Here is a 22529-nt window from a genome sequence, read left to right on the forward strand (position 1 = left end):
GTCATATCTCTTGAGAATGGTATTATATGGCATCACGTTAGGAATTTGAAACATCAACTTCTGTGATTCAAGTTAATCTAAAAATTAAACTCACTTGTGAATTCTGATCAAATTTTTTCTTACCTTTTTTTTCTTAACAACAGCTGATTTTGAATCATAGCAAAGAACTGAAGAAAGCATGGTTCTACTCATTCCTGTTTCCCTGGCTTGGAACGGGACTTTTAACGAGGTAACTAAATTTTATATTGTAGTTAGTAATGTATTGGAAATAACAGCTAAGCCTAAGTGATGTTTATATTTTAATGTGTTTGTAGTCGAAACCTATCCTAAACTACTTCGTTTCCACAGCAATGATCAGAAGAATAAAAATTCTTTCGACCACTTTAATATTATTAAAGATTTACAGCAGAGTTTAAAATTTTTTATAATCACGAATAACTGAAATAAATGCGCAAAATTTGTGCAAAGGTCCAGGACTATTCTACTGCTAAACAGAAACTACACGAATTATGTGATATAATGAAAACATTTGAAATAGGTAGCAATAGAAAGCTCATATGGAGTCATTTTTCGACACAAAAAATAATTTGTCCATGTGCCCTTGATATCGAAACATAAGGTATTAAACTCTTCCGAAATTTGAAGTAAATTTAAAGGGAGAAAAAATGAGAGCGTCTTGTGATTTCACCGTCTGCGTGTAGCAGGACATCCGTTTGCAAAAAAGCACGTAACAGATGACTTTCAATACTCAGCGAAACTCGCTAAATTTGGCAACTTTTCTAAAAATTTCAAGACTTTATGACCTCATATTTCGATGACTAGGACAAACTATTTATGTGTCTAGAAACATGTTTTATTTTTCTGTTTTGATTACTCCTTACTTATTTTTTTTTTTTTCATTTTTAGACTATCGTATGGTTTCCTGGTAAGAGCAACACAGTATAAAATCACTCTTAATCCTACCAAAGATCTTCGCAATGGGGTCATTTCTAAAGTTTTAAAAGTATTTTTTTCTGAAAGAGCATGCTTAAAAACATAGGATCTGACCATTTTTAAAGTAATTTGTTTAAGTTTAATTCTTTAAAAAAATTACTTAAATTGGTGCGCTTTCATTGTTTACGCTTCTGCCGATGACATCACAAATGATGAAATGTCATTCAGTGTTGCCCTTCACAGAGCAAAATATTTAATTCGCATCTTTACTCACGTGTTTTGGCAACGATATGGCTGATAGCAAGCGTAGTGAGCAATTTTAATTCGCTTCTTGATTATCATAACGTGGAAATGCGGAAGAAAGATGCGCCAAAGAGCATGATTTGTGACGTCATAAAGACCACGCCTTGTTTGAAAAATCGGACATTTTAAAAAATTAATTAAAAAATAACTGTTGGGAAAATAAAAGTGTTTTCTAAGGCCATGTTATTATTATTATTATTTTTTTGATTTTTCTATCAGTTTCAGTGACTAAAAGTACTACTTTTGACTGAAGGAAACAACCCCATTAAGCCACAGTTTAACGTAACTTAGTCGTCGGAGCAGTCTGAATTCTTGCACCTGGCTTTTGTACATGAAATCTAAGCAATGTGTAAAGTTCCTGAAAATACTGCATCCCTCAGGCTATAAAGGCTCTAGATCTTTCCCCTCGGACACTCAGTCATTGCCTTGTCACCAGTTTGGTGAGGACCAATTTTGTCCACAAGTCACTCGAATGATAAGGGTTAAAAATTCTGTAGAAGATGTTTTTCTGCGAGCGCAAAGTGAATGCAGGGAAAACAACAACCTGCCTTTGTTTTATCGTTAAGGACAAAAAAAAAAGGGGGGGGGGGGCATTGTTCTTAGCATGACAACAAGGGAGAAACCGGCATTATGTGATACATTTCGTTTTTGAAAAATGGGAGAATTGCAATTGCGAATGTTGTAAAGGTAAAAGCTCGTAAACATCCTTATTTTTCGCTACTTTACGTGCATTATTTTTTTCCTCTATTCTAGTAACGACGATAAATGGAAACGAAGACGAAAAATGTTGACTCCAGCTTTTCATTTCAACATTTTGAAAGATTTCCTGCCAGTGTTCAATAAGCAGTCGAAAATTCTTGTTGAAGTATTCAAGCAAAATGAGCAGAAGGAGTATTTGGACCTAGTTCCATTTATCACTAAATGCAGCTTTGATATCATTTGTGGTAAAGAAAAATCTTTCACATATTTTGGCCGTTTCTCCTTGATTTATTCTTCCGTGGGACGGTGATGGGCAGTATTTGTAAACTTTTCTTTATTTTTTTTTTAATTTTGCTTATCTATTGTACTTGCTTTATTGTACAAGCGTGCTTTGGTTTGCTGAAAAAGAAGCACGAAAAAAAGCGTCAAATTCCAACATTTCCCTGTTGTTAGTATGGAAGCCAAAACGCTTTTCTTTCAAATATCTCAATAACTTATTTCTGCAGATACTGTCTATACCTTCCTACGACAGTACTATGAAACATTCGTCGATTTCATTGGATTATTCCGTGTTCGCATGGTATCAAAAGATATGTAAGAACACTGTAGATCAACTTGTTTACAGTCCTTTAACAACAAACAAAATATGATTTAAATTACTAAAGAGAAGTGCAAAAGCGAGAATAATTAAACCATATTATAAATCAACGCAAAAGTAATGCTGTAAAAGCAGTACAGCACTGCCAAGGGATGGTAAACAGGGAGTATCTTGAAAAATAAGAGTTTGAGCTGTTTGAAGAAACGTGTTTTGGATTTCATACGAACAATAGAGAAATTACGGAATTTGACGCTTTTTATTCGTGCTTTATTTTCAGCGGAAACCAATTAAGCAAACTTGTATAATAAAGCTAAATTACTATAAAGAAAGTGCAAAGAAAAAAACTGAACAATTTGTCATTTACCTTCTCACGGAATGGTCGTGCATATGAGAAAATTTATTAAATTTTTTCAGATGCAATTTTTTTACTTGATATCAGTACCACCTACCTCGTTTGACCTTCCTTTAATAATTTATTTCAATAAGCAAATACAGGGTATTTCATATTAAATTGGGCTTAAAAAAAAAGCATTGCACACATTATGTAGCACAAACTAATTTTGAAGCTTCATCTTTCAAGTTTTTTGTAGCAACAGCAAAAACTTTCCCAGTTACAAATTTATCTTCACTGTTCACTGATCAAAATGTTACCATTCACGCAAGGAAAAAGGGAGAAAGCGTACGGAGTTTAGGAATATGCCAAACATAATCGTTAACCGTCTCTCAAAGACATTTTTGAACGAAATTTGGTAAAGAACCACCCCATAGTCACAGCATTGAGTAGTGGGAGAAGCAGTTCCAGGTTGATAGTCAACCCCATGGCTATATGGATAGTGCTGGGTCAAAAAAAAAAAAAAAAAAGAAAAAAAAAGCCATTTCTGTGTCGTCCATCAATGTCTCCAAAATCTAATGGTTTTATCCTATGGATTTTTGTAAATACAAAGTGTTATTTCTTGAAGTTTTAATCACGCCTGTAAGTCTAGTTGTAAATGAAGACAACATCTTAGAGCAGAGGATAACTAAAGTTCTCTAGCCATTAACAATGTATACTCGATGCCGAGTGTGGCAGAAATTAGAAGCTCAACATATTTATTTGCCGTGTTACTAGAAGCGTTCACTTAGAACAACTCTAGTGCAAAGAAATGGTACACTTGGTCATATCAACAATCTCAAGTTACTAGTTCTAAACGGGAATTCTCTGCCGCATGCACTATGCAAAGAAAATAGTACCCTTGTCTCATATCACAACTTAGAGCACCTAGAGACACATATCACACTACGAACAACTAGAGTGCAAAAAAATGGTGCGCCTTATCATACAAATAATCTCAAATTACTATTTAAAAGGAAGTTCTCTGCCACATGCACCATGCAGAGAAAATGGTTCGCTAGTCATCAATAATCAAATAAAATCCTTTTTATTTCTTCAAAGTTTTCTGAAGATGAACTTGAGTAACTATACTTTCTCCGTAAATTTTATTTAGTAAAGTGAAGAAATTACAGCATTCAAAGGACTGATTTCTTTTTGTCTCATTCAATATGAAAATCCCTGTACAGTTAGTTACGTAACGTAAGTTCATTCATGTAGATGTAATCCCACGAAAAACATAAAATGTATGAAAATGCAAGCCCGTTTGAAGTTGTGAGATCTCGTGTAAAACCAAGTCAGTCGTTTTAGTTAGTATTTTGGAAAAGCACCTATATTCAATATCATTGCCATAAATTGTTTTATATTAAGTTACCTTTCATTATTTTTAAAGTGACCGTATTAATATAAGACATCTTTATTTCTGTAATAAATATAGTGACTTAGCAATTGCACGGCAACATACTAGCATATCAATAACTGGTACCTATCTGCTTCGCTAGCGCAGGTGACTAGTCGCTAATTGATACAGTCGACGCCAAACGACGGTTAATCCCGTCGGTGGACCTTTGTTTCGTGCTGTATTTTCAGCGGAATTTAAGTAAGCAAGCTTGTACAATAAAGCTAAAATACAGGAAATAACAAAAGTACAAAAAAAAAAAAAAGAACATAAAATAAATAAATAAATAAATAAAAATTAAAAATAGATAAAAATAAAAAGCGAAAAATTGTTAGATACTGCCCTTCATCTTCCCATTGCCGACGTACTGCAATGTGTATAATATTTTTCTTTACATTTTAGCGCTCTTACTGCTTTTTAGCATTGTAGGATAACATACCTATATAGTCATACTAAACCTAGAAAATAACTAACTACGAATGAGATAAACATGGAAACACTGCTCTTTAGGTCAGGACGGCAATAGATTAATTTTTTAGTTAGAATAATGATAGTAATAACTCATTCGATTAATACAAGAATATTTAAGTGAAAATATTTACAAAAAAATTTCATTAAAAATAATATTTAAATTGCTTACGTAGATTTGATTAAGGACGTTTTCTAAAAAAAATTATATTCTCTGTTTACTTGTAATTTTTTATTCTTAAATTTATTAGTTAGTTCCATTAAAAATGTTTGATTTTGAAATTGTTGGTTCTTTTTTATTTATTAGAATCTATACTTGGAGAAGAAGTTCACTCTCAAACAAAAGAATCTAGTCCTTATTTGAAATCTGTCGGAGAGTAAGTAATAAAGAAATATCATGCATTTGAATGCACTTATAAAATGAACGCCGATTTAAAGGTTTCAAGGGGGCTCCAAAAAGTTATTGTTATAGACCAAGAGCTGACCCCCCAAAATGCGATTTATCTCTTTTATGGCTTGTGGCCGGTTAAAATAATAAAAAATGCAATAAAAAAACTTTGGCTCTAATCCCCCCCCCCCCCCCCACTAATTTTGGGTCACACGGCTGTGTGGATGGATGAAAGGTCAAAAAAAAAAAAAAAAAGAAAAATATTAAAGTGATGAGTTAAATGGCTAAAAATTATATAATAACATTAAATTAATAAGAAAAAACACGTAGCGAATTTCTCCCCCAGCTATGTTGGGGCGAACGTGGTACCCCCCAGGGGTAAAGTATCGATTATTAAACTAAAAAAAAAAATGATCACTTTCGTGGAGGGGGGAGTTTTACAGGGTATTAGTTTCATTATTTTGATTGCCAAAAAAATCCTCCCCCTCCAGTAACTATGGGTAAATTTGTCAAAAAAAAATTTTTTTTGTTCCTCTTTATTTGGTCCAAGTCGAGTATTATTCGAACTTACGCATGACTGTTTAAGTTTCAAAAAAAAAACAACCCCAAAGTTTGAACGTTTATTCGTTAAAAAAAACTCGTAGCAATTCCCCCCCCCCCACACCTATGGAGGAGGTTGCTACGCGGTGCGCGGTTTTACAACGTGGTGCCCCCCCAGGGGTGAATTATCGATTGATTAAATTAAAAATGATCACTTTCGTGGAGGAAATTTTACAGAGTATACATTTAATTGTTTTAATTGCAAAACAAAATCTCCCCTCCCCAGCAATTATGAGTCTACTAGCTGCATTGCCCGGCGTTGCACGGTCTACCTCAAAAATGTACGTGTATTCGGCGTTCCAAGCATTTTATACAATTATATAAATTTCCCCGTTTTCATTACATTTCTTATTGCTGCTCCACTCCTATTAGTCAAAGCGCAATGTTATATAGCCTATAGCCTTCCTCAATAAATGGATTATTCAACACAAAATGAATTTTTCTGTTCGAACCCGTCGTCCCTGTAGACCAAGAGCTGAGCCCCCCCAAAACACGGTTTATCTGTTTTATGGCGAGTGGCCGGTTAAAACAATAAAAAAAATGTAATTAAAAATTTTGGCTCTAATCCCCCCTCCGCCCACTATTTTTGGGTCACACGCTGCATGGGTGAATGAAAGGTCAAAATAAAAGAAAAATATTAACATAAGTGAAATGGCAAAAAATTATATAATAACATTAAATTAATAAAAAAACCACGTAGCAAATCCCCCCCTCCAGCTATGTTGGGGCGAATGTGGAATTCCCCCCCCCCAGAAGTGAATATCGATTGTTAAAATTTAGAAAAAATGATCACTTTTGTGGGGGGGGGGGGAACTTTACAGGGTATTTGTTTCATTATTTTGATTGCCAAAAAATCTCTCCGCCCTACCCCAGTAACTATGGGTCAATTTGTCAAAAAAATTTTTTTTTGTTTCTCTTTATTTGGTCCGAGTCGAGTACTATTAGAACTTTCCCATGACCTCTTAAATTGTAAAAAAAAATTGCAATTATTTATTCGGTAAAAAAAAAAAAAAAACACGTAGAAAATCCCCCCCAGCTATGTTGGGGCGAACTTGTTGCCCCCCAGGAGTGAATTATCGATTGATTAAATAAAAAAAAGATTACTTTCGTAGAGAGGGGGGATTTTCTCAGAGTTTACATTTGATTGTAGCAGGGAAAAAAATCCTCCCCCCCCCAAAAAAAATTAAATTTAAATTAGAAATTTTGAAATATTTTTCAAAATGAAATTAAGCAATTCAGCGTCCGTACATCTGCTTCTACCATTGTGTGCTCAGTATGAAAAGAAGGAAGGGGAAAGTATACGCCTGTGATGATTTCTTCTTGCTGTTTCGAGGGCAGTTTCATCAGTGATCAACTGTAGTCAACACAGTGAAGTCGTTATAGCTGTTGGTTTTTCTTTTCGGAGCACGCTGTACCGCATCCTTAAACTGAAAACGTAAAAAAATCCTTTTTTCAAAAATATATTTTGATGTTTTTATATTATGAGTGTTTTAAAGGGTAATAGTAAGTGTAGCCAGCCATTAGATAAAAGAGCCAGCCATTAGATAAAGCCAGCCATTAGATAAAGTAGCCAGCCATTAGATAAAGTAGCCAGCCATTAGATAAAGTTTCTGTCAAAACATTCAATCTTAAATGTTTTGACAGAAACTTTATTTGAAGGAATAAATGTTTCAAAGATTCGAAAACACTGAAAACTGAGATTCCGTGATTTAGATTTTTCCGAGTTCTTAACAGAAGCAGATCATCGAGATTGCAGGAACATTTTTATCAAACTAGATAGACACTATCACAACCAATATGCTGAAGGTAAATACATCTATATGAATTACCAAATTATTATTTTAAAAATTCATTTAACGCATCGGATTAACGCATTAAAATTTACAAGTAAAAAAAATCGTTATTGCAATTTTAACATAAAATCACTTTTGTTTGTGAAATAAACTCATAATTACTGGGGTAGGGGGAGATTTTCTTTTTTCCTTGCAATTAAAACAATTAAATGTATACTCTGAAATTCCCTCACATTTGTTTGTTTTTTATTTAATCAATCGATAGTTCAACCCTGGGGGGCACCACATTGTAAAACCGCGCACCGCGTAGCAACCCCCCCACAAATAGATGGGGGGGGGGGAATTTGCTACGGGGGAGTTTTTTTAACGAATAAACATCCAAGCTTTGTTTTTTGCAATTTAAGCGGTCAGGCTGAAGTTCAAATAGTACTCGACTCGGACCAAATAAAGAGGAACAAAAAAAAAAAATTTTTTTTTTTTTTTTTTTTTGACAAATTGATCCATAGTTACTGCAGGGGGAGGGGGAGAGATTTTTTTTTTTTTTTTTGCAATTAAAACAATTAAATGTATGCTCTGTAAAATTCCCTCCACGAAAGTGATCATTTATTTTTAATTTAATTAATCGATAATTCACCCCTGGAGGGGGGGGGCACCATGTTGTAAAACCGCGCACCGCGTAGCAACCCCCTCCATAGGTGTGTGTGGGGGGGAATTTCTACGAGTTTTTTTTAACGAATAAACGTTCAAATTTTGAGGTTTTTTTGCAACTTAAACAGTCATGCGTAAGTTCGAATAATACTCGACTTGGACCAAATACAGAGGAACAAAAAAAATATTTTTGACAATTTGACCCATAGTTTCTGGGGGGGGGGGGGAATTTTTTTTGGCAATCAAAATAATGAAACTAATACCCTGTAAAATTCCCCCCCACGAAAGTGATCATTTTTTTTTTAAAGTTTAATAATCGATACTTTACCCCTGGGGGGCACCACGTTCGCCCCAAAATAGCTGGGGGAGAAATTTGCTACATGTTTTTTCTTATTAATTTAATGTTATTATATAATTTTAAGCCATTTAACTCATCACTTTAATACTTTTCCTTTTTTTTGACCTTTCATCCACCCACGCAGCCGTGTGACCCAAAATTAGTGGGGGGGGGGATTAGAGCCAAAGTTTTTTAATTACGTTTTTTATTATTTTAACCGGCCACCCGCCATAAAAGAGATAAATCGTGTTTTAGGGGCTCAGCTCTTGGTCTATTATATCATTTAAGGTTTTAAATATGTTAATCATTAAATGAATATCACACGAAGGCTCCAATACTTGCCAGATAATTGAAGAACCCAGTAGGTCTTGCCCCCCATGGATTGTTGCATCATTAAGTTTAATTTAGTTAATTACATATAAATCTTTAATTGCAGACAATCGTAAGACAGTAAGTTCCTTGTTTCAATATCATGTTCATTGCTTTGTGAATTTCTTCACTTATTCCTTTAGTACGTAATTGCACAGCAGTCACTTAATATATATGTAACATCAGACCATACAGTCCCATTTGCAACATGTAAAAATCATTTTTTCCAACTACAAAAATAGTTTTTAGAAAATTGATACTTAATGTTATGATATCTGATGATTCTTTAGATAAAAATGAAACCAACTTAAAAGCTAAACTTTAAAATTCCGCGAATGAAGTGCAAATAATGCGTAAACAGGTCACACTTGTGCAATTAAGCAACAAAACATACATTTATATATATATTACACACATATATATACTTTGTGGTTATAAAATAAGTACCTCTATTTAAAGCTGTCTGTAGCTTAGAGGAATAATTTGAGGAAAACAAAAATTGGTATGCTTACTAACCTCTCTTTTCCCTCTTCCTGAAGAGGGAAAAAGAGTGGAATGAAAAGGAGTTGCAACAATCACCGGCAGGTTGACTTTTGAACGTATAATGAGTAACGCAAGGAAAAAAAAAAAGTAAAAATTACTATATTAATTTGAATTTTTGGCATCTTGAATTCAAATTATGTTTTTCGCAATCACGAGCAAGTGTGTGTATGTATGCGCGTGTGTGTTTGTGTAGACGCATGTGTGTGGGTGCGTGTGTGTGTATGTATGCATGTGTATGCGTGTTGTGTATGCAGTGCTGTGTGTGTACGCGCGTGTGCGTACAAGCGTTCGTGTGTGTGTTCGCGCGTGTGTGTATGTAGGCATGTGTGTTTGTGTCTGTGTGCAGGCAGGAGCGTGGGTATGTGTGTGTATGTGTGTGTATGTGTGTGCGTGTATGTGTGTGTGTAGGTGTGTGTGTGTGTCTAGGTGTGTGTGTGTGTATGTGTGTGTGTGTAGGTGTGTGTGTGTAGGTGTGTGTGTGTATGTGTGTGTGTAGGTGTGTGTGTGTATGTGTGTGTGTATGTATGTGTGTGTAGGTGTGTGTGTAGGTGTGTGTGTAGGTGTGTGTGTGTAGGTGTGTGTGTGTAGGTGTGTGAGTTTGTAGGTGTGTGTATGTGGGGGTGTGTGTGTAGGATATAGATGCAACCTGGATACTGTTTTCGCAAGAGGAGCAGCATCGTCAAACCGGTCGACGGTGGTGCTACAGAGGAAGACGGGGGAAAATAAAATCATAGGACATTAAAACAGTCAAATGAGAACAATAAGCAATCGTGATTGCTCAAAAAAAAATAAATAAATAAAATAAAAAAATAAATAAAAAAATAAAAAAAAGAGGAAAAAAAAAAAGGACTAAAATGCAAAATCAGATGACGTACCTAATTTATTGAAAAATATTACAGATAGATTTTACTTACCCATGGCTATGCCGATCAAGTTACGGTTCCATTTGATTATCGAGTTAGAGGACACAACCCTGGCAGTGCACGATGTGCTCATTTAGGAATGTTATGAATCAGGAGTGATGTTTTGCACGTTTTGTATTATGTGATGTTTTAGGCCATTGATGTTTGTGACACCTCCACGGTATACGTCAGAGATGGTCACGTCATATGAAAATAACGGTTTATTATCTTATCAATAGTAAAATTTTGCAGAAACAAATCTTGTTCTGCTGTGAGAGTCTCCGTCTTCTTTACTAATAATAAAGCTGAAAGTCATTATGTCTGGATCACTGTCTATTACGCGCATAGCGCCTACACAGTTGGGACGATTTTCATGAAATTTGGAACAAAATTATTTCGTAGAATAGGGGTGAGAACCTCGAAGTGATTTTTGAAAAATTCGATTTTGTTCTTTCTTTATTCCAATTTTAAGAACATTTTACAGAGAGAATTACCATAACATGGACGAGCAAATTGCCATTACATGGATGAGCAAACTACCGTAACATGGACAAGCAAATGAACATAACCATATTGGCGGGAAATTCATCATCCATTATTTGTAAATATACAAGCGAACCAGATGACCTTTTAATTTTCTACTGCGAGCAAAGCCGTGCGAGTACCACCAGTCTAGAATGAAAAGTCTCTGAAAGATACTCTTATTGCTGCAGTTGAGGAATTACGAATGTTTGCAGCATGTGCACGTATCCTTGTTCAGTAACTGAACATGTTGCAAGTCTTGTTATCCATAACTTCTCAAAGAGTATGAGCCAAGCAGAAATGACGGCTCCTTTATTTTGTTCTATATTAAAAGTGTTTGATCTCGCAGCAGCAAGTTTTGTAGACTGCAGAGTCACCTGTTGGAGAGTGTAGGAATTTTTTTATAATTCAATTCTTCTTCCCCTTTCCTGACGTACCAATTTTTGTTTAATTCGGAATATCCCTCCAAGTTACATACGTGTCAACCCATGTAAAATCATACAGGCCATGCTGCTCATTATTTTTGATTTAAAAAATGTTTTGCCTGTTGATTAACTAGTGTATTGAGAGTCGGAAACGGTGGTTTAAAATTTTTTAAACCTTCAGAATTTTTTTTGACAACCACTTTTCAGTAGCTGCGGAGTCGACTTTTCATGAAAATAGTACTTTACAAAAAGTCTTAGAACTTTTTTGTTTATTAATGTATCAAAATAATTCAAAAACCATTAGATTAAGCAGAAAATGACCTAAATTTCTATAATAGTTGCTTTTTGATAAGTTTTAACAAATTTGTGTAGCATTGACTAAAAAATAAGATTTTCCGTGTAAAATTTTACATTTTTAGCATAAAAATATTAGTAGAAGTAAGACTCACTCTTACTTTTTTTCCCTTGAATAGATACCTTATTTAACTATTCTCAAAAGCAGTACGAAAAGTCTGAAGCAAGTCCATTTATATATATATATATATATATATATATATATATATATATATATATATATATATATATATATATATATATATATATATATATATATATATATATATATATATATATATATATATATATATATATATATATACTAGCTGACCCAGCCACGCGTTGCTGTGGCAAAGAAGTTGGATTAAAAAAAACTTTTACTTATTATTTTGTTAGAATCAAATAAATATTTTTAATAGAGCTTAAAATAGTATAGCCGATTTTAAAACATGTGAGATTGACAATGGGCGTGATTCAATGTAAAAACGATTCATGAATGTTCCTGGAAAATTATGGGCAGCTGATGCGGCCAATTTCTGCCAGTAACATTTCATGCCAAAACCCGGAAAGTTTTCCGATAAAAGTTAATAAACTTCCTGAAATTATCTCGGAAGTGTCTTGAAAAATTCGAAGATCTTCCGTTTGAAGCTAGTCGTGTTTCTGGAACTTTAGTGTAAACTTAGGAAGGGATAAAAAATATAAAAAAAACTTATCACCTTTCTGATTTATTAAGAAACTTCTATAAGCAGTAATGCAAACATAGCCAAAGCTTAGCCAGAACTGCAAGCAAGTATCGAAAATTTTTACTCTGTAACGTTTCGGATTTTTTTTTACAGTGCAGCCTGAAGAAAGTACTTATTGAATTCAGTAAGTACTAACTAAATTTTCTATGGAAAAATCACTATACTTACGCTTAGTAAATTTTGTAAGTATGATTTTGGCCAAAAAAAAAAAGCAAAAATAACTTGAAAGTGATAGTAAATATCGAAACTGGTTGTAAAATAACCGAATGTAGAAACTAAGCGTAAACCACCACACACTTTTAGATTCTACACTGCATTTTATTCACCTCTGCTTTCTCTATAGTTTGTAATCAATAACTTCTTTACAAAATACACTAACTAAATTAAAAACATATAAAAATTAAATTTTTTCAATGAAGTAGATAACATTGACTTCGATCTATTGTTTCTATTATTTGAAAACTGAAAACTGTCTAAGCACTAAGTTGTGCACAATGTTCTTGCTTAACCAGTCTTTTGCTAATAGGAAAAGTATGATAACTTTCCACTTGTGAGTAGGCGATATATGGTTGTCCATGAGAGAAATATTTATGTTTCAAGTCCAAACCGAAAGAAGACATTGTTTGTTCTTGAGATGTATTTGTGGTCTTTGCAAAAGCTAAACGAATCAAAAATTGAAGCCTTTCAAATGTGTTTGAAAATTATGACGCTATTAATGGATTACGTGGCAACACAAACATTTCTCCTTTAAACTTTCTCGTCAAAATTGTTGACTTTTGATGAAGAAACGTGTACCGTTGCGTAATTTAGGTGGATTTAAATCGCGAAAAAGAATAAATTGTTGAGCCAATTTTCAACCGGAAATAGTGTAGTCGCATTCCTGGTGTATCCAGGGAATTTAAAAATTCAGTTGGAATGTTTACTGCTTTGTTTTCATCAACAACTGTATAGGCTTGTTCAGCATCACTGGGGAGCTTTTTTTTTCCAGCCGTCAGTAATGGCTCATTATTCGCAATAATTGTAGCTAAGACAGCGTCATTGCTCTATTGTTATACGTTGCAAATTAGTGTTAACTAAGTCGGTGGCCCAACTATCAAGTGACGGCATATCATAATAACTAAGGGGCAAATTTGAAATTGAAACGCAAAAACCTTCAGTTAAAACTAAAGCTTCATATTCATCTCTGGTGTAAAATCTGGATTTAGACATTTGTGTGTTTGTTAAACTTTATGAAATACGTCTTCAAACGTAAAAGTTATATAGTTTCTCCACAGAAATGATGATTGTGTTGGCTATTATGTCTTCAAAGTTATTTTAAACAGTTGTCGAATACTGTTTCTCCTTATGTCAAACCTGCATTAGAAAGTGTCAACCCCCAATGACTTTGAACGTGTCAACTCCCAATAACTTTGTGCGACCAATAAATACAATTTGCGACATGCGTCGGGATATGTATTCGACAGTCGACAATTGACGATCCACAAATATTCCTGTCTGTTCGGGAATGTTTACCGAATACAAAACTGCTACAAAACCAGCGCGATTACAGAGGCAATTATGATTTTAAAAAAATAAATTTATCTAGGAATAAACTCTCAATTAGTTCACTTTTCTTCTCAACGGCAGTGTAGAAATTGTCTGGCTATTTGTTGTACTGTATATTTTGATATAGTTCAATTTCACCGTTTCCAATACCCAGCAATTGCTTTCAAAATACTTGTGCAATTAGATTATTTTGCGTTTATACTCGTATGTTCATGGCCAATCGCATTATCTCGACATATCACTATAAAAACGATTGTTTCAAACATGCGTTGATTTCATCGGAATAACTGGTAATGTCTGCCGGAAGTCCCCAGACAGTATTCAGACAATTTCGCCTAAAAGTTTATCGTTGCCGTTCAATTCTTGCACAATCCTATGACGTGCTTCGAATGAATGCTTTTACTCATGAGCCATAGTACACTTATCCCAAATTATAATTTCACTCTCTTGTAACACTACAGCCATTCCACGTTTTTTTTTCTTTAATGTTATACATTGCGAAATCTATGAATATCTAATAGGCAACTTTAAAGCTGAATGTGCTGTTCGTCTACCATCTAAAAAATGTAGCAGCAATGCCTGACGATGCAATTGTCACTGCAATTTTCTGTTGCCAACGTATCTTTGCAAGAATTAATGATACTAAAAATTTCTTGGGCAAAAAAAAAAAAAAAAAAAGAAAATAACTGTTTTCCGCTTAAATTCAATAACCTCCCTGAAATTAACCTGGAGTACTTTTTGAAGAATTCAGTAGTCTTCTTGTTTAAAGGCAGTTATGATTCTGGCACCTTCAGAGAAGCCTAACGCAGGTTTAATATAATAGCCTGGAACCTTCCGGCTTTTTTAGGAAAGCTCTCAAAGCATTAATGCACGCATTGCCAACGCGAAGACAGACTCTCAAGCAAGTAGATCGAATGGAGCTCCCCTGCAACTCTTGCAAAGCTTCGTAATTCAGATATCTTTTCGCATTCATTTGGGGTTGAGTCAATCTGGACGAACCGTAATCGCTCCGAAACCGATACACCTATTAAATACGTTTAGTTAATCTTGATACTGGTGGAGAAAAATATTTTTCACAACGGTGTGAAATCTGCAATTTGTAGCAATTCAAGGAAACGTTTTGAAAAATATAGTTGATTTTCTCAAGAAGTGAATAAAAACCTGTAACATCCGGAATTGTTGTGTGGAAATTCTAAGCAACATTTCTGAGTTTTTTTTATCATAGTGTTTTTAGTAGTAAGTCATACGATGTTAGTTATATCGATTAATTAATTTACACCGCCATCTATTAAGAATTTTTAGAACTAAACAATTAATTCACAGTATTATTGCATAATTAATATGAAATTTGCAATAAAAAATTATAAAAACCATTCTATCTTTTAAGTTGGATCAAATGAAACATAGGTATGAAATTTGAGAAAAATCGGTTGAGTAGTTTCGGAGTTTACCCCGAACAAACATCGTGACACGAGATTTTTATATATATATATATATATATATATATATATATATATATATATATATATATATATATATATATATATAGTTAGCGTCAAACTTGCGATCTTAGCGAAAAAATGTTATTTAATATTCAATATCCGAAAAGGGACTGATCGAAAATCTATGAAAATTCAACTATATAACCTTCATATAGTAGTAAATATGTGGAAATTTTTTATATTTGATCCCTTAATAGTTTTAGAAATATGGAGCCTCGAAGTTGTCTTAAAAATCACATTTATTTTCACTCCAGGAAATCATCATAGTGCAAAATTTTTTTTCTACTCATTTATATCAGTTGCTGTTTTGTGGTATAAACTATCTTTTTACACTTAATGTATGATATTTAAATTCATTTATTTACAAATTTTACTCTGAGTTAATATCAATAAAATTTAGCTTTTAAAATTTTCATAACCTTATTGTGGTCATTCTTTTTCAACAAGCTCTAATGTCCACATGATTAATTATACGAAACATTAGCGAGTCTGGCATTTCCTACACTGTCACCAATACCGTCAGTGTTTAATTAGTGTTAAATTCATTGTCATCATCACTATTATTTTTTATGTCTTCTTCTTCAGTTTTTCGAACAAATAATTTTGTTAACGTTTGGGACAGAGTGATTTACCTGGAGTTAAATCAACAGGCAGATTTGTAGGCTGAGACAAGTGTTGCAAAACAACTATCTATTTCATTGGATATTCTAAGTTTAAACAACATCTGATCATCTTCTGAACAATTTAGTAACTTCCTTAGTCACTCTTTGGTGATCTTTTATATGACATTGCTCACCATTGAGAACATCCACATAACAGTTCATATTTGCAATCACAATGTGAAACATAACTGAACTGAAATTAACACATAAATTAATCTTTAACAAAAATATCTAATGAATTTTCTTAGTAAAAAGCAAAATAAGTGTATAAGGAGCAAGTGAAAACATACTAAAGCACTCAATCACTACTTGTAAGATCTGCATCATTTAAAGCTACAGTTTTTATAACATGATATATTCATTCACTGGCTAATTAAAAATAAACAAACCGGATTGTGATAAATGTATGATCTGAGTCTGTATACGTAATTTTTGTAGCACTCTCCTGTTGTTTATTTGTTACGTTCTCAAAATGTTTATTTGCTATTCTTTCATAAATTGTAACTATCATTGTTGCACATTCCATTTTATGAATTTAGGAACATGTTTTTCGTTCTGCCCTGTTTTGATAGCAACGAGTTAGAAATCTATCATGTTTTAACTTGCTCATTCCATACATTTTTTTGTTTCCTATTAAGAGAACTCAGTTTATGTAGTCTACCTATTTTACTAAAAATTAAGGTTTTGTACATTGATGAGAATTATTTCAGCTTTGTGTTACATCGTGATCTTCAATATGAACTCTAGTGCGATAGGCAATATTATCAAAGAGTATGTTTATGGAAATGATAAGCATGCATTGTACACTGCTCATGAAAAGTAATTAATATAGAACATACATATTTGTTTCATTCTTCTAAAAAATTTAGGTTAAATAGTTTAGACATATTTTAGGCACTGTCTTGCTATCAGAACACAGGAATTTGTTTGAAAATTTGCTCTCATGTACATGGCAGTTGATACTTGTAAACTATGTAATGAGATATTTGAATCATTTGTTTTTGTGAGGGGAAAGTAAATTTAAATATCATACATTATGTGTAAAAAGGTTAGTTTATACCACAAAACAGCATCTGATATAAATGAGTAGAATAAATTTTCTACTATATGATGATTTCTGGGCGTGAAAAGAAATGTGATTTTTAAGACAACTTCGAGGCTCCATATTTCTTAAACTATTAGCAGATCAAATATAAAATTTTTGCCACATACTAACTGATATATGAAGGTTATACAGTTAAATTTTCATAGATTTCCATTCAGATCCTTTTTCTGATATTGAATCTAAAATTTAGCATTTTTTCTCTAAGATGGCAAGTTTGACTAACTATATAAAAAAATATACTAGCTTCAGACGTTTCATACTGCTTTTGAGAATAGTTCTATAAGATATCTATTCAAGGGGAAAAAAGTAAGAGTAAGTCTTACTTCCTTTTACTAATATGTTTACGCTAAAAATGTAAAATTTCACACGGAAAATCTTATTTTTAAGCCAATGCTTCACAAGTTTGTTAAAACTTATCAGAAAAATACCTGTTATAGCAATTTAGGTCCTTTTCTGCTCTATCTAAAGGTTTTAAAATTATTTTGAGACATTCATAAATAAAAAAGTTCTAAGCGTTTTTGGACAGTGCTATTTTCATGAAAAGTCGACTTCGCAGATACTGAAAAGTGGTTGCTAAAAAATTTCTGAAGGTTTAAAAATTTTTAAACCACTGTTTCAGACTCCCAATATATCAGTTTAATAACAGGCAAAAAATTTTAAAAATCAAAAATAGTGAGCAAAATTTTTTTCTTTTCCTGTATGATTTCACATGGATTGACCCAAACATCTTTAAATAGAGATATTTATTTCATAACCATTCAGTGTATATATATACATATATACTTACAACCAAAGAAAACCAGCCTTTAAAATTTTTTTGTTGAGGTAGCAAATAAAACTGCTCGGAGGAGAAAGTCTTTGCGTCGCACTTGCTACTTTAAGATGCACACTATGCACTATAACAACGTTTCTCAATCTTTTTCTGCCCTGACTGATAAAAACCGTAATCAATTTCGGATCTGTGTATTCTTTTTCACAAAAGGAAAAAAAAAACTATGTGATAAAAGTTACTGAGTTAATTAATAGTAAAATGTTCGCTAATTTGTACTGGAAATAATATTTAAATGTTAAGGCAAGTATTTGTTGTACTGGTTATCTATAAGTAAGTAAAACTTTGAAAACAAAACGTAAAATTTAAAAAGGAAAAAAATCCAATTTAGTTGGAAAAAAGAAGAGACTTTGTCAATGGACAAATGTAAACACACTTCAACGTAGCCAATTTTTATAGAAAAATTATGGAATCGATACTTTAAAACTGCAGCATTTACAGAAAAGTTATCGGTGCAAAAATTTAACTATATTATAATTATTTTGGTAACAACTGTTTAACTGTTAAAAGGTAAAAATCTGAAGGATAGTAAATGTTTTCTGTGGATTGGTTCCAGTTCACTTAACCAATGGTGGACGGAATGACATATTTTGTTGAATGACATACAGTGGCTCCCAAAAGTGTTCGTACACCTTGAAATTTTGTAGTAAAACCAAAATAACGCAAAACTGAATTCAAATATGAAATCCATTTTTTTTCACACCAATCCTATGCCATTCTGAATAAAACCCAGTAGTTTTTTTTCAAAATATTGCCAGATTTTATTTTTGAAATTTGTCAAAAAGCGATGAGACAGAGAAAAAATACGCCACAAAAGTCATCGTACACTGAAATATTTTCGAATTAATTCATGATTAAAATTATCATATGTAGTTTTTTTATTATTTTTGCATTGTAATGACACTGTAAAGTCATTTGCCTTTACTTTTTTGTTTATTTATTCCCTAATATTCTTCTTATTATTTTTAAATGGCAGGTATGCGTGGAAAACAACAAACACGATTCGAAATTTGAACTTTTCCCTCACTGTAGCCGTAAATTGGTTTGAGATGTTTCTAAATTGGTTAATTTATACTATTCTGTAGTGAAGTGCTTGATAAAATACTTTAAAGACAAGAATCGGATCGAAAACAAGGTAAGAAAAGGACAACTGGCAAAGTTAACAAAGCATGATCGGAGGTTTACAGTTAAAAAAATGATGAAAAATACACATTTGAGCGCTGAAAAAGTTTCTGCAGAATTGAATGAAGCATTTTACGTTTAATTTTCATCTAAAATTGTTCGCCAAGTTCTCTGATTAGCTGGATTAAAGGGGACCTCTTCCCGCAGACATTTTCTTGTTCGTGAGAAAAACAGTAAGCTTACGTTTTCCGTCGTAAAATCAATGATAAATAAGCTCAAAACGTTTTGGAACAACATCTTACTTATAGATGAAAATAAATTCAATATTTTGGGTTAAATTTTTGTATAATTGTCAATAGAAGAAAAAAATGAGGAATTTAATCTTAAGAACTTAGCTGGATCAGTTAATCAGGACGGTGAAGGTGTTTTTGTGTGAGGGTGCATAACAGCACCAGGACTTGGAAATTTGTAATTTTTCGATGAAATAATGAATCATGCTGTTCATTTAAATATTTCAAAAAACAATTTTAAACTATTAGCCCAAAATTTGGCAATCAGAAACAACTTTGTTTTTTTTTAATCAAAATAACGATAACAAGTACACTTTTGCGTTTGGTGTCGCAAAAATTGTCCTTAAACTGAGAAATATCTCCTCAATCGCCAGATTTAAACTTAATGGAACGTATTTGGAGATATCTGGTGGCTAGATTACGAAAATACACCATTCAAACGAAAAGTGAACTAGAAACAGTAAGACTCGAAGAGCGGCTGAACACTTACTCAGAAACTGCATAAAAAAAGAAAGAAAAAACAATGAAATCTATTCCCAGACGTTTAAAAGCTGTTGTTGATAATGCATAATATTCTACTAAATAATAATTTTGTAAAAAGTTAGATACTTTTTACAAAAAAGGTTATGTAATGTCAAAAAATTAGTAAATAATTTATAAAGTTATAAATTATTTATTAATTTTTTGACATTTTTTCAAAGTGTACGAAGACTTTTGTGAAATAAAATTTCCGGCACTTTTTGGTTTTTGATTTTTAAAAAATTAAGTTTTAATGTTTTATTAAAAGTTTTCGTGTAGTTTTGTTAAAAATAGATCATAAATCTTATAATAAATACCTATTCCGAAATATTAATTCTAACCAATGCATAGAGGCCTATTTCATTGAAAGTCGTAGGTGTGCGAACACTTTTGGGAGCCACTGTATTTTGATGTAAAAAGTTTATTTCCATGTGTTTTTGCTGTATTATTTTAAAATATGCATAACTATAAGATAATTTGTGCTGATATTTTAATTTCTGTGTTAGGCTAACACGACTGACTTTCATAAGAAACCAGTTTCCTTGGTTATGGCCAGATTTCTTGTTTAAAATGAGCCCTGAGGGAAGACGATTTGCAAAGAACAACAAAGTTGTGCAAGAGTTCACTGAAAAGGTAATTGAAATGATATAATTAATACATTTCGAGAAGGGATAAATTTAAGATTGCAATGCGTACATGAATGTGTGTAACTATCTCGACTTGAGCACGCTCTTATTCGAATGATTATTTGTTTACTTAAAACAAGCGCAGAAGGGGAATTCGTTCCAACTTAGAGATCGTAGATTAAGTAGCAACACGTCCGCCATCTTGGGGCTAAACGATGCTTTCTTGCTATGTCCGCTATGATGAAGTAGCGTCTTTTTCTTCTTGGTTGTGGAATAACAAGGAGTTAATAAGAAACCACAATTAAGAAGCAAAACACGCTACTTCATCATAGCGGACGTAGGAGGGAAACATCGTTTAGCCCCAAGACGGCAGACGTGTCGCTACTTTACTCTACGATTCAGGGCTGTAGTTTCAACAGGTAAACTTGATTGTACGGAGGCAAACGTTATGACGGGGAACTGCGCAAGTTCAGTGTGTACTGTTCAGCCACCGATTAGATGGAAAGGCGAATATTCTATTTATAGGTGGAAACGGTCGCATCTTTTACTTTTGAAGTGGTGCCAGTTAGCCGAATTCGAAGCAGAGTCACATCGAAATGAGCAAAACCACCGCTTTTCTGACTAGTCAAGAAGGCAGTGGCGAACAATTAGCATCAAAATACCCTCCTAATTTTTCCTTTTCTCCTGATAGGCTCATTCAGATAGAACTTTCTTAACTGGCATCTTGCCAATTTTCCACGTTAACCGTGGTCGAACAGCAAACCCGCGTCCTGCCACGCGGCTAGTCTCTAAAAATACTCCTCATATTTTACACAAACAAAAAATATATATTTAATTAAAACAAATTATAATAATAGGGGTCCCAGATAGCCCAGAGTAATTAATCAGGTAAATAGCTTTGAACAATGTGATAAAAATAAATGAAAAAATATTTTTTGATTGTTACCGCCCTTAAGCCACTGCTAAGGCAGAACTACCTGAATATATTGCATATGGTACATTGCACATTTTGATTGTTTTACTTATATCATAAATAGCTTTATTTTAGACAATTATAAATATTTTTATAGTTGTAAAGCTGCAAAAGTTTCTTTCTTTGTGAAAGTCGCAAATATTAATTTTTGGGTAGGACCTCAAATATGATTTGTCAATTATTATTCAAGTAAAAACACTGTTCAAGTGAAAACACGCACTAGGAAAGCATAAATTTAAGTTAAGTAATAATTTAACGTATTCTCAATAATATGCCTCTTGCTCTGTACATGATTTACCATTATTTTACAAAGGACATTGAAACGTTTACAGATTTCAGACATTAAGAAATTTTTATTTTAGCAATCAAAATTTATTCAAGCTCAAAAAATGAGCAAATATACGATTAAGTTGAACTGAATACAATTTTTCTTATCTAGATAATAAGACAGAAAAAAGCAGAAAAACTAAAATTCAGAAACTACAATGAAAATAAGAGCGCGATTAATAGGCCTGACGAGAATACCTTCTTTTGTAACAAAAGAGCACTTTTGGATCTTCTGCTTGAAGAACACATAAACGATCCTAACTCCATTTCTGTGGAGGAAATCAAAGAAGAAGTGAATACTTTTACTTTCGAGGTGAGTGCTTTTTTTTTTTGTCTACCATAGATTTTTCCTTTTTTTCAAAAATTTAATTCATTGCACAGTCTATTTATGCAGAAATATTTTTCCGCATATATTTGAAATTTATTCCCGAAATTTTATTTTAAACTTTAGCTTTTAATTTTTATATACACTCAAACTTGTTGTTTTTCTGCGGTCTTTTTTTGTGTGGTACATGAAAAATTAAATCAGTTTGGGACTCAATTGATGAAATTATTTATAAAACGAACGGGGTTATTTTTAAAACAGACGAAGTTATTTTAAAACGAACGATTTTTTTATATGCATTTTTTTTTTTTTTTGCGCTCCCTATCTACCG

The 22529-nt window shown here is 32.8% G+C and overlaps 1 protein-coding gene across 1 annotated transcript in view; it reads left to right on the forward strand.

Annotated features, from left to right (window-relative positions):
* LOC129216283 (uncharacterized) overlaps positions 1-22529 on the forward strand; it is a 107257-nt gene that overhangs the window by 7510 nt on the left and 77218 nt on the right. Inside the window, exons 3-7 of the mRNA XM_054850493.1 lie at positions 144-229; positions 1990-2180; positions 5075-5144; positions 20454-20580; positions 21986-22186. Of these exons, the coding sequence (XP_054706468.1) occupies positions 144-229; positions 1990-2180; positions 5075-5144; positions 20454-20580; positions 21986-22186 (675 nt within the window). The remainder of the gene's footprint in view (positions 1-143; positions 230-1989; positions 2181-5074; positions 5145-20453; positions 20581-21985; positions 22187-22529) is intronic.

Source organism: Uloborus diversus, chromosome 2, assembly GCF_026930045.1.
Source record: "Uloborus diversus isolate 005 chromosome 2, Udiv.v.3.1, whole genome shotgun sequence".
Classification (NCBI taxonomy): Eukaryota; Metazoa; Arthropoda; class Arachnida; order Araneae; family Uloboridae; genus Uloborus; species Uloborus diversus.